The sequence below is a fragment of the Kryptolebias marmoratus genome, linkage group LG1, assembly GCF_001649575.2.
Source record: "Kryptolebias marmoratus isolate JLee-2015 linkage group LG1, ASM164957v2, whole genome shotgun sequence".
In the NCBI taxonomy this organism is placed as follows: domain Eukaryota; kingdom Metazoa; phylum Chordata; class Actinopteri; order Cyprinodontiformes; family Rivulidae; genus Kryptolebias; species Kryptolebias marmoratus.
In genome coordinates, this window is record NC_051430.1 from 32,927,573 (window position 1) to 32,942,174 (window position 14,602).

Here is a 14,602-nt window from a genome sequence, read left to right on the forward strand (position 1 = left end):
ATCTGTCCATCCATCCAACCATCTGTCCATCCATCCCCTTCTTGGATCCATTTGTCCCTTCATCCAGTTGTGGAGGAACATGTGATCTTTACTTGCAGTCACAAGAAACTCTTGTCCAAAGTTTTTTGTGTATTAAAACCTTAACTCTACCCAGACTCTAACCATTTAGGAGTAGAACAATAATAAAACAACAACAATTGCATTTTTAGAATTTCTTTTTCCCTTTGCACATGTGTGAACTTGAAGGGGCTTTTATTGTGATGAGTCTGCATCCATCAGTCACTCCAAGCTCTTGTTTCATGTTGTTTCAAAGCTTCTTGAGATGAGTTCCTTCCTATCAGAGGACAATCTCATGCATCCAAATCCTTACGAATAATTCCTTCTTGCCAGAATGTTTTGTTAACTCATAAAACCAATAAACTTGCGCAGTTATGATGGTATCATTACTTAAATGTTTTGAGTGGCCTTACTACTTATTTTTTTACTGTAATTTCCTGCTTTCTGTGGGTTTTCAAGGTGACTACTGCATTATCCCAGAATGGGAAACTGCTCTACAAACCCAACACTGCAGTTTTTTCTGGGCCCAGTTACAGCACTGCCAGCACCCAAACACCACCAGAGTTTGCTCCCCCAGATGACGAGTCCCCACTAGGTATGTAAAGACTTGATCAAGCAGCCTGTGAAGGTGGAGTTAATTTGTTTTTAATTTGTTTTTTTTTTCTTTTTTTGCCACTTGATTGTAATGTAACTGATTATATTAGAGAACAACAACACAGTTCGTAATGGTGGCCAGATCTTCCTGTCCCCTGGCCAGTCTGGTTTAGGTCTACGTCGACCAGGTCAGTCCCACTACACCAGAGGATCTGTTAGAGGTATGGCACGTGGTGGCAAGGGACTGGCACAAACCTTTCACTCCTCTTGGTGGCGCCAAGGTATAGAACCTCAATTTTGTTTTACTCTTCCAGGTTTTTTGTCACCTCTTTGTTTCCTGCTTCTTATTATTTGTCATTTTCTTGGTATTTGTGAATCTTTACCAACATTTAGTCTGAACATTCATCCAGGACGTGACAGTTCTAAGTGGTTCTATAGAAAAACTAGGCTGCTTCTCTTAATTTTTGAAGATTTCCACCTCATCCAAAAGACTTCTTTAGTTCTGATTGTGGAACACCGCTCAGACCCATCAGCAGCAGGAAACGCCCCACTGTACCCACAGAACTTCAGATGTCACACAACTGAAGCTGTTTCCAGGGTAAATGCTAGAATTTTTGATGTTGCATCACTTTTCACCTGCAGACCCATTTTGGATGCAGTGGAAACTTTCAGGAAACATCTCTAATAAGACGAGCAGCTACATCACAGGACCAACTTCACCAGATCTGCACCCTGCTGGACTTCTGTCTCTTCACTACACATTTCAAATACAGTGACAAGTTTTACAGGCAGAAGTATGGATGTGCCATGAGATCCTTCATGTAGTGTTGGCCACAATGGGTAAAACTGGGGAAGTTGGGAAGGAAAATAAGAGCCCTGAACTCCTGCGAGGAACAACACAAAGACACTGGTTCAGATATGTGGACGATACCTGGGTCAGAATCCAAAACAAAGAAGTGGACATTTTTACTGAACAGATCAACTCAGAGGACAACAACATCAAGATAACCAGGAAGTAAGGTTGAGCGATTGGATGACTATCGTCCAGCATGACTGGCGCTCTCTGTGCAGCACTGGCAGGTGTGCGGTGGCTGCCCTGGTGGGGAAGAAACGGTGCTAAAGGCATCTTCTTTTCTTTTGTTTTAAAGCTAAGAGGCAAGCGATCTCTTCCTCCTCGTCTGGTGATGCCATGACTGAAATTTGTCATGGGAGAATTTTAGGCAATCTGTACGCTCGAGTATGAAGTCTCAGCCGTCAGCGGACAGTCCGCCTAGAGTCCGCATGGCTCACGGAGTACGCACAGTACACCCGAGTATGTGGGGGCCTTACGCGTGAAACGACAAATATAAAATTATTAAAAAATCATTTGTTGGACTGACAAGTATCGGTTGGAAAAAATTTTACATATCGCCCAACCTTACCAGGAAGGATGCCAAACATAAGTTACCTTTCTTGGACTGTTTGGTACACATTAGTGTTGAGGGTTTCACCTTCTCAAAGTCTACAGGAACCCTACACACAGATCAAAATCTGCTTTTTGATTCACCACCCACTGGAGCACAAACTGTCAGTTATCATCAAGCTGAACCACAAAGACAGAAATGAAGGACTCCGAACCTGTGGATCCCCTTACTGGGCTTATATTAAAGCATCCAGGAAATCAAGAAAACACTCAACTCAAATGAAGGATGAAGGAAGGAAGGAAGGAAGGAAGGAAGGAGAAAAGGAAAAACAAGGTCAAGACTCAACAGTTCATCTACATCTCAAGGTGAAGGGATACTGAGGACAGTAATGTGCAGATTGTAGACAGGGAAGACAATGGTTTGACAGAGGAGTGAAAGAAGTCATCTTAAACACGAATAAACACTAAACTGAGGAGGTTCCACTGTTCTAACACCTTTAGGTCAACCTTGATTTGTCTCTCCAGGCAGTTACCTTGATTCATACCTTGAAACATGTTGGCCTCATTAGGAATCATTCAACTAGTGTCAACAACCCAAACGATTCCCAGGATGTAGGAGTGGGTCAGTGGCTCCTGTGACCCAACGATCCTGATACTGTGATCATTATAACGACTAAGGCTAGAACTCCAACCCACAATCGGAACCAAAGCTTTTTAGATGAGAGGTGAAACGTCTACAAGGATCAAACCACTTAAGATTGTTCAGACTAATGTGTGGAAAAAGCATAAAGTCTTCCAAAAGCTTTGTGTGAAACTGATATCTTGTTCTTGCACCATTCCCAAACCAGGTGGGTCCTACAGCCCCCAGGCTCACCTCAGGGACCCTGGTCAATTCCTCTACGCTGCCAGAGTGAGTTTCAGTCTACTGACATTAGTGATAAAGGTTCTGTTTAGATCTCTATTATAAGTTGATGCTAAAAGACTCAGTGGTGTGTGTAGTTCCCAGATTCAAATCAAGATGCACATCTAGAAGCACTGGTGTTAAATTCAGTCTGACAACTTTAAAAAATTGATCTCAGACAATCACTCAGCAAAATGTTAATTCGGCTCAATTTATTTATGTAACACAAAGTCACAACAAAAGTTGCTTCAGGACTCTGTACAAAAAGATTCACATACATTATACAATCAAATCAGTAACTTGTCTAAGGACACTAGCAGATAGTGTTGGATCTTCACTTTGTTGCAGTCTCCTATCCTGAGCAGAACGTTGCAACAGTGGAAAGGAAAAACTCCCTTTTAACAGGAAGAAACCTCCAGCAGAACCAGGCTCAGGATGAGCAGCTTCCTGCTTCGACTGGCTGAGGTTTGAGAGGACAGGAAAGAGAGACAGGCGAACACAGAATGACTGGTCCAGGTGGAGTTTTTAATGGAAGAAAGATGAAGAAAAACGCATGCTATTTATAGAATTAATTACAAATATAAACATGGAGAGTAGAGCAGGTAAAGACAGCAGCAGAGTGAGGAAATGTGGTCAGTTTGTCCTCCAGCAGTCTAAGCCTTTAGCGGCATAACTAAAGGATAGCTCAGGAAACCCAACTACACCTAATTTAAGATTTATGTATAGGATTATATAATAACTATAGGCTTAAGACTTTTTTTTTTCCTTTTAAATCCTGGTCTTTAAAGTAGACAGGGTGTCAGCCTCATGGACAGAAACTGGAAGTTGGTTCCACCAGAGAGGAGTCTGAGAACTGAAAGCTTCTATTTTTTTACCCTGATACTTAGTTTTTAGCTACTGTTTTGCTATTTTTTCCAATAAGCTGTGGTCAGATAGGAAAAATCTGTTTTGAAAATGACAGATCTGAACAGCCTGTGTTAAAACTTCATTGTAGTAACCAGGTTTGAGTACAGTAGAGAATTAAACATTAAGTGGCCTAACATGCTTTGTTGTTGTTTTTTTAAGGAGTTAGGATACCAACACAGACGAGGAGGAGAGACTCCCAACTCTAGTGGCAAGTACAAAATAAAATGTTTGCAAATTAACTTAAATATGTTAAGTTTTAATTTACTTTTTTCAGTTTTTACTGCACATATTTGCCGTGCATTTAAGATTAAACATAATTTTGCAAATCATTAAGTACATAGTGTATATAGTATTCATTCATAAGTGCAATTAGCTAAAAGTTTCCCCGAGCTCCCGTCAGTCCAATATTGTATATTCTTGCTCCTGTCCCCAAGCATGTCTTTTTAATTGGGGACAAACAGCCTTTTAACATTGAGAATAGACATGTGGTCAATTTCTAACATGCCTTTGTCACAAACCATTATAGGCTATTTGAAAGCTTAAACCTGCAAGAAAATGTCTTTGAACGACTTATTTTCCTGATGAGGCGTGGAGCGAGAGCTCACTGCAGACAATAATTGTCAGTATTTAACAACAAACAATAATGCAGCCGTAAATAATAGTGAATAAGCACAGATTGAGAAAATGTTTTGCCAAATAAAGCAGACCACAGTTTTTTGTCTTTATAAACTATGTGATTAAAAAGCACAGAGCAAAACCCTGTTTGATATTAATTTAAGTATATATTTCTAACTTAAAATATAATTTAGATATAGATATTTGTCTTTTTCACCCTTGTTTTTAATGCAGCTGCCTACATTATGATAAACTGACTTATGCAATTTTATGTATTCATTTTTTAAAACTTTTATCTTAAAATAATTGTATCTTGTCCATTTTTCTTTTTAAAAAAGGATTACATTTTCACTAAAATTTTTGACTAACTTGAAATAAAAAAAGCCCAGACTTTTGCTGAGCAATAAAACAGCTGAGCTGCAGTCAAACTTGGAGCCTTTGCTGGAAATAAATGAGGTGGATTACAGTGCGTTTGGATTTGAGCAAACCGCCATTGAATGTGCAGAATGTGAAGCAGCTGACTGACTAACATCAAGAATTTGGAAATCTAGTTGAGCTAAAAGATATTGATGAAAATGATAATCATCTAATAACTGAGTTTAGCTTGCATCTGGTAATGAAATGCTGCACCAGTAGTCACTTTGATGGTTGGGAGCACTACACAAGAGAAGCACCAGAATGGCAACTACAATCTCTGCCAATAAGACGTCCTTAGTTCCTGGCAGGAGACTATAAATATCATGCCAATATGATTTATTTTGGAATTGCATGGTAAATTCTGAAGGTTTTATTTAATTTAAGAGCTCGTTTTAGAGGGAAAATTTTAGTTTTTGTCCTTTGTGCACTGAAAGTGTAAAAAGTAACTAAGTAACTTCCTCAAAGTAAATTTTAATGACTTAAGTAAATTTTTTGACACGGTAACCTTGGTACTTGAGTAAAATTTCAACAGTGTACTTTTACTTGAATGTTATTTTAGTACTTAAAGCTTACATGTCTTTTAAACGAGTCCCTTAAACCTAATTTAAACAGCACCTCTAATTCAAACACAAGTCATGTGAATATAGTAACCTGTTGATTCTTTGAGGATATGCGTTGATGGACTGTTTTCTCTGCTCATTAGATGCCTGGAGCGTTTCGTCTCAAGCCAGCCTCCCACACTTGCAGGGAACCTTTGCTATTATGGACTCGGCTCACAGAGATTCCATATCTGTATCTGCTGTGGAGGTTCCAGCAACTCCACGCAACCATTCCCCTTCTGCCTTACTCCCCATGCATCTCTACCAGCCACTACGAGTGGCCTTCACCGCCTCTCGCACTGCCAATTTTGCGCCTGGCAACCTCGACCAGCCGATCGTGTTCGACCAGCTCCACTGCAACCTCGGGGAGATGTACGACACCCACATCGGCCGCTTCACCTGTCCGGTCAACGGGACCTACATTTTCACCTTCCACATTTTGAAGCTTGCTGTAAACATTCCCCTCTATGTTAACCTCATGTGCAACGAGGAGGTGATGGTGTCGGCGTACGCCAACGATGGAGCCCCAGATCACGAGACGGCCAGCAATCAAGCAATCCTGCCCCTGTTCCAGGGAGACCACGTGTGGCTCCGGCTGCATCGAGGCGCCATCTATGGCAGCACTTGGAAGTACAGCACCTTCTCTGGCTTCCTGCTGTACCAGGACTGATCTGCTGAAGGTCCGAACGGTGGTGGGTGTGGTGGTGTACACTTCAAACCAAAATGTAGCACTAATACTTTAGAGCAATGGAAGTGTTTCCTTGTGCTTGAATTAAAGATGAGCAGTCAAGTTTGGGCTTCCTGTGTCCTTCCTTTAATTTTTTTAATTGGGTTGTAGAGTGAAAGAATCCTTTAAACTGCACCATCGTTTTCATGTGGGCTGCCTTTTTTGTGTGTGAACTTTATTTTGAACAAATAATTCAGAACAGAAACCGTTCACATAAGACGATAGGATCCTAATTAACATGCAATGGCCACAAAAATTACAATTATTGATGATTGACAAAATGCATCTAAATTTTTTTTTCGATTTTTTGCAAAGCAAGATTGTCTGTTGAAATGCTAGGGAGCGATAACGGATTACATGAAGCTGAACCTGATACAAGTTTGTTTTAATTGCTTTTTGGTTTTCAGAAGATTGAATGCACTGAATTTATTTTTAAAAGTTAAATGTTTAGTGTCTCTGAATTTATGTATTTAAAATTTGGCCAGTAATCAGATCACTTATACACATCTTATCAGGCTTCTTTTGTAGATCTGTGAAGTTGTCTGCAAACAGAAAATTCCTCCAAAATAAAAGAAAGTCTTCAGCAATTGGTTTTGAATTAAAGTTACAAATTTGATGCCGGAAGGATCTGTTCCAAAACAGATGGACAGATGTTTCCAGGTGATCATAACAAAAGCTGCAGTTAACATCAATATTCCTTTTAAATGGTTTTGGGTATAGACTTTAGCAGGAGAAATGTTATGAATTAATTTACCTTTTATTAGTTAGTAAATATCGATTATAAAAGGAGCCAGAGAACCTTCCAGCTGATGTTGTCGAAGAACTTTCCCCAGTTTGAAACAACATAAGGAACCATCTTAATGTCCTTTAGAAATAAGGCTTTGATTTCTTATTTCTGAAACTTTTAGAGAACCATAATTGAAACGACTGTCATACTCGTGCTACTCCCTTAAATGAAAAGGCCCCTGTCAGCCCATTGGCTGTCAGAAAAGGAACTTAAAAACAAAAAGTGCACTGGTCTGTTAGTGCACACTTCATTTGGCCTGTTTACTGAACTTTAGTGTGCTGGGTGACCATATTTTTGTAATAAATTAATTTTATACATCTAAAAGCTGCCACATATATTTTCACCATTGAAAACATGGATGAAATAATAAATATGAAACATAAAATATACATAAAACAGTTTAATGTTAACTTTTCATATTAAATGCTTAGGAAAGTTTGATAATCACAACAATGTTTATATTTATATTTCTTCAAATATAACGTGCATAATAATAATAATAATAATAATTGCTGCTCATATTAGGACTAGTTAATATGTCCTTAGCTGAAGTCAGTAGGGTTATCTTCTGTCTTCCTGGATGTTTCTCGGATTAAATACCTCATTTAGCATCTGCTCAAACTCAAACACACCCGTTTGTGTGCCTTATTGCAGAATCTTTGACCAAAACAACTAATGCTTAATACTCATAAAACGACCTTAACTTAAAGTCTGATGTTAAAACAGATAGCATGTCACCTGCTACACCTTTCTTATTCATGTCTCATGTTTTACTAACAACCAGAAAATAAGGCAGACAGTAATGACATTTTGAAATCAATTTAAAATACAACAAAACTGCAATTACACCAACTATATTTTAAAAAACTGAAAAAATGTAGACAGCTTCAACATCTGACTCTCTTTACAACTTTGGGTTCTTGAGTTAGAAAATGAAATGTATAAAAAGTTTGGACAGTAGTCAAACAACATTAAATCTGGAGGTAGCTGGTAAAGATATGGAGAGTTACAAAATAACAAACTCAAGTAAAAGTAGTTGTGTAAAAAATAAAAGTTACTCTTTGGCAGCAGGGGGTGCCTCTCCTGCGGTGCATAAAAAGACGAGGATTTTTTTTTATGTCAACAAGCTCTTAAATTAAATAAAAAGCCTGGTCATATGTAAGTTACAACAGAGACATAAGATGACATGGAAATGATTTATAAAAACAGCAGAACTTCTGTCAGGTTCTAATGCCCGATCAGGGCTGGACTACGAACTGAGCTTAACGGTTTCGCTGCTCTGATGAGCTGAAAGACAGTTTTCAGAATCACAGAGGAGGATTTCTTTATATATTACAGTTATAAGTGTACAGGTGTTTTTAACTGACTGTCAAATAAAACATGAGTCCTTCATCAACTTCGCTCAACTCGTTGGACTTCCAGCAAACGTGAGAAACGTGCTCCAAAACTTGAACGCACTCACAGTTTGCAACTCAACTACAGCAGAAAAAAATACTTGTGTAAACCGATTGGACAGCCTCTTCCAAATAACAGAATGTTCAACTTGTAGTACAGCCAAGCATTGTATTTATTTCTGTTTGACTGAATTACAGGGTGTGTCTCGAGTACTTTTTCCTCTTAGCGGCTTTTCTCTCTCTCCTGATCGGGACGTGCTTCCTCCGCCAGTCACTGAAAACTTTGCTCCTTGCGTGGTTTGTTTGTTCCACGGACGGCGTGGCCGTTTTCAGGAGGACAGAAGGAGACGGCGTTGGGGGACTGTTGTTTGGAAGACTGGATTTGGGGGCACGTTTTCCGGTTTTATCTTTGGTTGAATGTTTATTCCTAAACAAGTCACTGCAGCCGGTGTTTGTGGAGGAGTTTGGAGTCAACAAATCTTTATCCCGACTTTGAACTCCAGATTCATTTACGAGCTGAACAGGTTTACTGGAGTCAGGATACAAGCGAGCGAACAGGCGAGGGATCACAGGACCAGGACCCAAAGAGTCATCCGCCTCGGAAAGTTTCACTTTTTTCCTGTTGGTACAAAGACTGCTTCCTGCCTTATTTAAGTCATCGTCACTATCCTCCGTTTCTGACGACGACGCTCCCTTTTTTGTGAGGTCTCGAACTCCTCTGCTGGACTCATGGAAGCTGATTTTTCCAGATGTACTGGGTCTGCTGGGTCCTGGTTTATCATGGTCCCATTTAGATGGTTCTGATGAAGACCGCTTTAGATCTCTGAGGTTTTTTGGGTCCACTGAGTGTGAAGAAGGGCTCACGGCCTGATCACAGATTTCCATACTGTCATCATCCGAGTCAGACAAAATGACTATTACATCGTCATCGTTCACATGTGGATCCTTTTCTGTCCCCCAAGAGTGTGTCAGGGTCTCAGTGTTCCCTCCTTTGTGTAGGGAACATCCTTCAGCCCCTTTGGTCTCTTCCACACAGTCTTTGCCACTTTCCTCATCAGAATCAAGGTTAATTATAACGTCTTGGTTGGAACTCTTTGCCTCAACAGCGCTCATTTGCAAAGATGATGAATAGTTCTTAGTTAACTGTTTGGACGTGGTCAAAAAGTTGCTTTCTGGACCGGATGAATAATCAGAACTATTATCGGTTTCACAGCTATCTTCGGGCTCTGTGCACGACTCCTTCCTACTCCGAAGGATTTGGGATTTTCGCTTGTGACTGCTACCGGATGGTGGGACCACAAAACAAACCTGCCCAAATTTCTCAGCCAGTTCTTGCTCAGCAGGGGTGTCAAAGACCTCCATTTGTGAAAATGCAGACGCTGGGACAGGTTTTGGAGGGGGCTTCTTGAGTCCTGAATCCTCACAGCTCCAGCTTGTTTCACCGCTGCATTCTCCATCATCTACCTCTTCGAATTTCAGATTAAAAATTGTTATGGGTATGACTTCCCACTCATCATCATCATCATCATCAGAGTCATTCAGCGGATTGTCCAACTCATGTTCATCTTCAAAGACAGCCCAGGAAAAGTTGGTCTTGTTAGAACCCAACCGCTCATCAAGCCCAAACCTGGAGGAGTTTCCAGCAGTGGGCTCAGAAACTTCAGGGGGGGACGGCGTCTCCACCACAGCATCCTGGATGCACTGGTTTCCATCCTCATACGGCTCTGTACTTGGATCACTGGATACATCTTCATACTGTGGATCTTTTAAACTGCAGGAGAGTGGTTTTTCTTTACAGGAAATATAGCAATGTTGTTGATCTTCACTGGTTTTCCCTTCAGTATTATTAGAATTCACGTCTTGGACGTTGTCCATCTCTGCCATGTTAATGCCCGGATCCTGTTCCTGCATCCCAGGTTCCACAGAAACATCATCTTCATCACTCAAAGTCTTGTTGCCGTTTAAATGAGACTCGTGCTCTTCTAGTGACGAGCTGCCGTTGAGTGTTAAACCAGGGCATGTCTCTGTCAGTTCTTCACAAGTCACTTCAGAAATACTGGTTCCAACCAGAGGCGTCTTTTCCTCATGTGTCCCATGAGCGGCAGCAACTTCTGTCTGGACGTGTGAAAACTCTGGAGAGAGAGAGAGAAAGGAAAAATAAGTTTTTTTAATTCTAATATTACTGTAAATATTTATTGCCCATATGTGCACTTGTCTGTAGCATGACCAATAAAGCGCCAAGACACAACAGAAGTCGTCTCGGCGGACTGTACGAAAAAGATCCACATACATTATAAAAGTTATCCATCTAAGGAAGCCAGCAGATTGCACTGAAGCTTCACTTCATCACCATCTTGTGTTAAATATTATGTCTAAAACCAGTGGGAATTTTAGGGATGTCCTGATCAGACACTCAATATCGGTATTGGTTGCCAATATGGCCATTTTTGACCGTCATCATGCTTTACGACAGCCATTAATCAAGACGCAACACTATGAAACCGTGAACACCTTTCACTGGAAAACAATGATGATCAAAATCTGCAGACTGACTGTTTCTCGTGGCGGGAACTACAGGGCTCGCTTTAATACTGCAGGGTTCGTACAGTGGAAAAGTCAAGCACTTTTCCAGCACCACACTTTGGAGATAAAACAAGACATTTAAACTCAAGATGAGAGTTTTAATTCATCAAATTATTCATTTCTGTTAATTATAATGTCTTGTGATACTATTCTACATAGCAGGGACAAAGTAAACTAAAATATAACAAAATGTTAGTTTTTTTTAATGTTTTATGTCTCTCACAAACACCCTCTACATCTGGCTGATTGAAGAAAAAAACAGTAATTTAACATAAATTAATCATTAAAAAAAAAAATCGAAATAAATCATGCCAAAAAATCTACAACAGGACATCCCTAGTGAATTTATGTATTCCTTTCAATACATATTACAAGAATGTGGCCTTTGGATAGGACTGAGTTTGTGATTTTGGTCTTTTTGTGAAACAGAGTTTGACAGCCCTGCAATAAACCATCAACAAAACTCCAACCATTCTCTGTGGTCAACTGTCCGAATGTTTTTAAAGCTTGGATGTCCAAATAACTTCAACTGGAAAGTAAACTATTTGTTGTAGCCCCAAATGCAATGCTCAGGAACGTCTGAGAACTAAATGTTTGAAATCTCATCACCATCATAAAAATAGCTAAAAAGTCTTAAAACAGCAGAACAAACTAAAAAAAACACCTGAAAAGCCATTAAAATAGCACAACAATCAATAAAAATAGCTAAAAAGCCTTAAAAACGGCGGAACACACTCTTAAACCAGCAGAACAATGCTTAAAACCTGAAAAATAGCTGAAAGACCCTTGAAAACATGCCAACAAGCAGAACAGAACCTAAAAACAGCAAAACAAACACATAAAACTTGAGAAAAAACTCTTAAAACAGCAGAACAAACCAATAAAACCTCTGAACAAAGCGTACATGTTGAACACGAGCTGAAAATACACACACAGAAACCCACACAGGCTCCGTGATGTCACACCTGAACATTCTGAATTCTGTCACCACGGCAACGCAGCACGAGAGGGCGACTCGAGAAGTTTTCGCCTTTTTTTAAACTCGTGCTTAAAAGCGTTCACACAATGAATTAAAGCTCTAGGATGAACTGAAGAGTTCAGCCAAGTTGTGACATCATCAAGTACTGAAAAGGTGTGCTGCGTTGCCGTGGTGACAGAATTCAGAATGTTCAGGTGTGACATTCAAATAGGAACCAAATAGGTGTCTGACTCCACCCACCACTCTCTGACCTTCATAAAATACATATAATATATGATTTTAGCAGATCACCTTTTTCTTTTGACTCCGCTTTGATGATCTCCAAATGGTCCTCGGGTGGCTGAGCAGCTTTGGGGGTGCACTGTTGAATCCCAGCAGAGTTAAGCTTCGGCTTGTACACGCCATCTTTGAATGACCTACAGCTTTTGGGGACATCATCACTGCTGGACGATGGGACATTGCAGTCAGTCGGGAAAAGTGAGCCTGAGAACCACTTGTAGGACAGACTGCATTCATTAGATGAGCCTGACCTAAACTTTGCAATCTTTTCAGCAATTAAGTGACATATCTCATCATTTGTAAGCAGCTTGGCACCTCCGTCTGCAAACACTTTGTCCATGGATAACTGACAACTCGGAGAAGATGATGAAACCATGTCCTGAGAGGTGGTGCGATGAGCTCCTCCAAGCTGGGCCATCAGTAGTTATCTCAAATATCCCACTTCTGTTTGTTTCCCATGTACTGGACAAAACATTGATGCAGGTCCAACACTGTTGTCCACTCAGTCTTTGCAGTGGGTACTTTAATGAAGCAATTCTTAGAACTGGGGAGAAAAAAAAGAAAACATTTAGTGGATGACTACTTACATACATACACATAGATTTCTTTTTCCATGCAATTAAAAAAAAACCCTTCTAAGGGCCCACTTTAAAATATCACAAAAATAGAATTCCTTTATTGTCATTGTACAAAAAAAGCACAACTAAATTTAAAAATAGCAACTCCCGAAGACAGTGCAAAATATATACATATAATAGAAACAATAGATAAACCGGAATGTAAAGAATTCAGTTAAAGTTAAAGAGTTCCCAGTCCCGGTCAGTGTGGCTGAACATGCAGGTATCGAAAGATGTTGATTAAGACCCAGCCCTAGTAATGTGCTGCTTCCACATGTAAACAGTATTCAGCAGCAGGTTCAGAGTGGAGGAGTCGGTTCTATCTTCTAACTCCAAAACCAACAGAACCTCCTCCAGATGTCCGCTGATGGCACTTAGTGAACAAAGATAAAATATTCTCTTTTTTTCAATTAAATCTCCTCTGGGGTTTCAGTAGTTCTTAATGTTGTGTTTAATAATAATGTTTATTAAATGTTCAGTGATCAGCACTACCTGAACTATAAAGCAAAAAAAAAAGTAGCTCTTTCCAAGATGGCTGCCAAAACACTCGCCTATCGCCGCCTGTGGTCCTACTGGTGTATCTCAACTTTAGTGGTTTGATTTGCGGTGTCCCCGATCATCGGTGTTTAGCGATATCGCTCTTTCGGTTTCTTTTTAAGCTGTCTCAATGTATTCTAGCAGGTTTGATGCAGGACGGAAGCGGAACGCTGTTTTGTTTATCACTATAACAACCTCCATGATGCTGCTGCACCCAGGACTGACCGCGGTCAAAGCAGTTTCACTTTCGCGTGCTGTGGGAGTGGCACGCGGCACACATGTGGAACGACAGGTGCAAATGTCACGTTATTATAAAAAAAAACAAACAACTAAAACAATGAGGGGCCGTCCTGTATCAGGAGCGCCATTTTGCCTGAATAAGTTCGGGTGCAGAACAACAACCGTGATGTAGCAAACACTTCCTCACTGTTGTTTTAGGAATACAACAAAGTCTGTACGCGTTTAACAAATTACTTACCGATAAACGAACTTCAACTAGTACTCCGAACAACTCCACCACTGGCGAGTTTTCTTCTTCATTACTTTTAATGGCAGCTTGCATTCGTCAATGTTACACTACTGCCGTCTCCTGGATTTTACTTCTTCTTCTTCTGTGGTGTTTTATGGCGGTTGCAAACAACGGAAGGTGTGCATTACCGCCACCTACTGATATGGAGTAATGGTACAGTCCTGCTCAACATTATTGGCACCCCTTCATGATTTGCATAGCTGAGTGAATATCTTCAGAAATAAATGGAAATGTTCAAAACTTATATCAGCAGAATCTTTCAATTTCAGGTCCAAAGTAATTTAACAAAGACAATTACCTTTTCAACTTAAATATTTTAATTCCAAAGGACAAAACAGAAAACCAGCATGTGCACTAATATTGACACCCCTCTTTAATATTTGGTTGCACAGCCTTTGGCAGCAATGACGGCCTCCAAACGTTTCTTATATTCATCTATAAGCTTCTTGCACTTCTCGGGTGGCATTTTCTCCCACACTTCTTTTGCAATATGCTCAAGCTCTTGTACATTTGCAGGGTTCCTTTCGCCAATGGCAGATTTCAGCTCCACCCAAAGATTTTCAATTGGATTGAGATCAGGACTCATTGCTGGCCATTTTAAAACAGTCCATTTTTTCCCTTTCAACCAGGCCTGTGTGCTTTGGGTCGTTGTCTTGCTGGAGGACCCAGGATCTTCGCC

At 40.2% G+C, this 14,602-nt stretch overlaps 2 protein-coding genes across 6 annotated transcripts in view; one reads left to right on the forward strand and one right to left on the reverse strand.

Annotated features, from left to right (window-relative positions):
* caprin2 (caprin family member 2) overlaps positions 1 to 6,281 on the forward strand; it is a 20,703-nt gene extending 14,422 nt beyond the window's left edge. For 4 of the 5 annotated variants that reach the window (XM_017426296.3, XM_017426298.3, XM_017426299.3 and 1 more), the window contains exons 17-21: positions 517 to 652; positions 762 to 932; positions 2,902 to 2,963; positions 4,020 to 4,068; positions 5,596 to 6,281. In XM_017426296.3, the coding sequence (XP_017281785.1) occupies positions 517 to 652; positions 762 to 932; positions 2,902 to 2,963; positions 4,020 to 4,068; positions 5,596 to 6,161 (984 nt within the window). In that variant the 3' untranslated portion in view covers positions 6,162 to 6,281. The remainder of the gene's footprint in view (positions 1 to 516; positions 653 to 761; positions 933 to 2,901; positions 2,964 to 4,019; positions 4,069 to 5,595) is intronic. The other variant, XM_017426300.3, reaches the window with a different exon arrangement.
* A 2,273-nt stretch (positions 6,282 to 8,554) lies between these two features.
* On the reverse strand, positions 8,555 to 14,018 carry LOC108241833. Its single transcript, XM_017426278.3, has 3 exons — positions 13,873 to 14,018; positions 12,253 to 12,784; positions 8,555 to 10,531 (listed from the first exon to the last, which is right to left on the reverse strand). The coding sequence occupies exons 2-3, from the start codon at positions 12,656 to 12,658 to the stop codon at positions 8,592 to 8,594; spliced, it is 2,346 nt and encodes a 781-aa protein (XP_017281767.1). The 5' UTR covers positions 12,659 to 12,784; positions 13,873 to 14,018; the 3' UTR covers positions 8,555 to 8,591.
* Between the last annotated feature and the right edge of the window lie 584 nt (positions 14,019 to 14,602).

Excerpts from the sequence above, each read along its gene's own strand:
- LOC108241833 (XM_017426278.3), bottom strand. The coding sequence starts at position 12,658 with ATGGCCCAGCTTGGAGGAGCTCATCGCACCACCTCTCAGGACATGGTT. Across the intron at positions 10,532-12,252 it reads AGCGGAGTCAAAAGAAAAAG|AGTTTTCACACGTCCAGACA; the intron begins GTGATCTGCTAA and ends CTCTCTCTCCAG.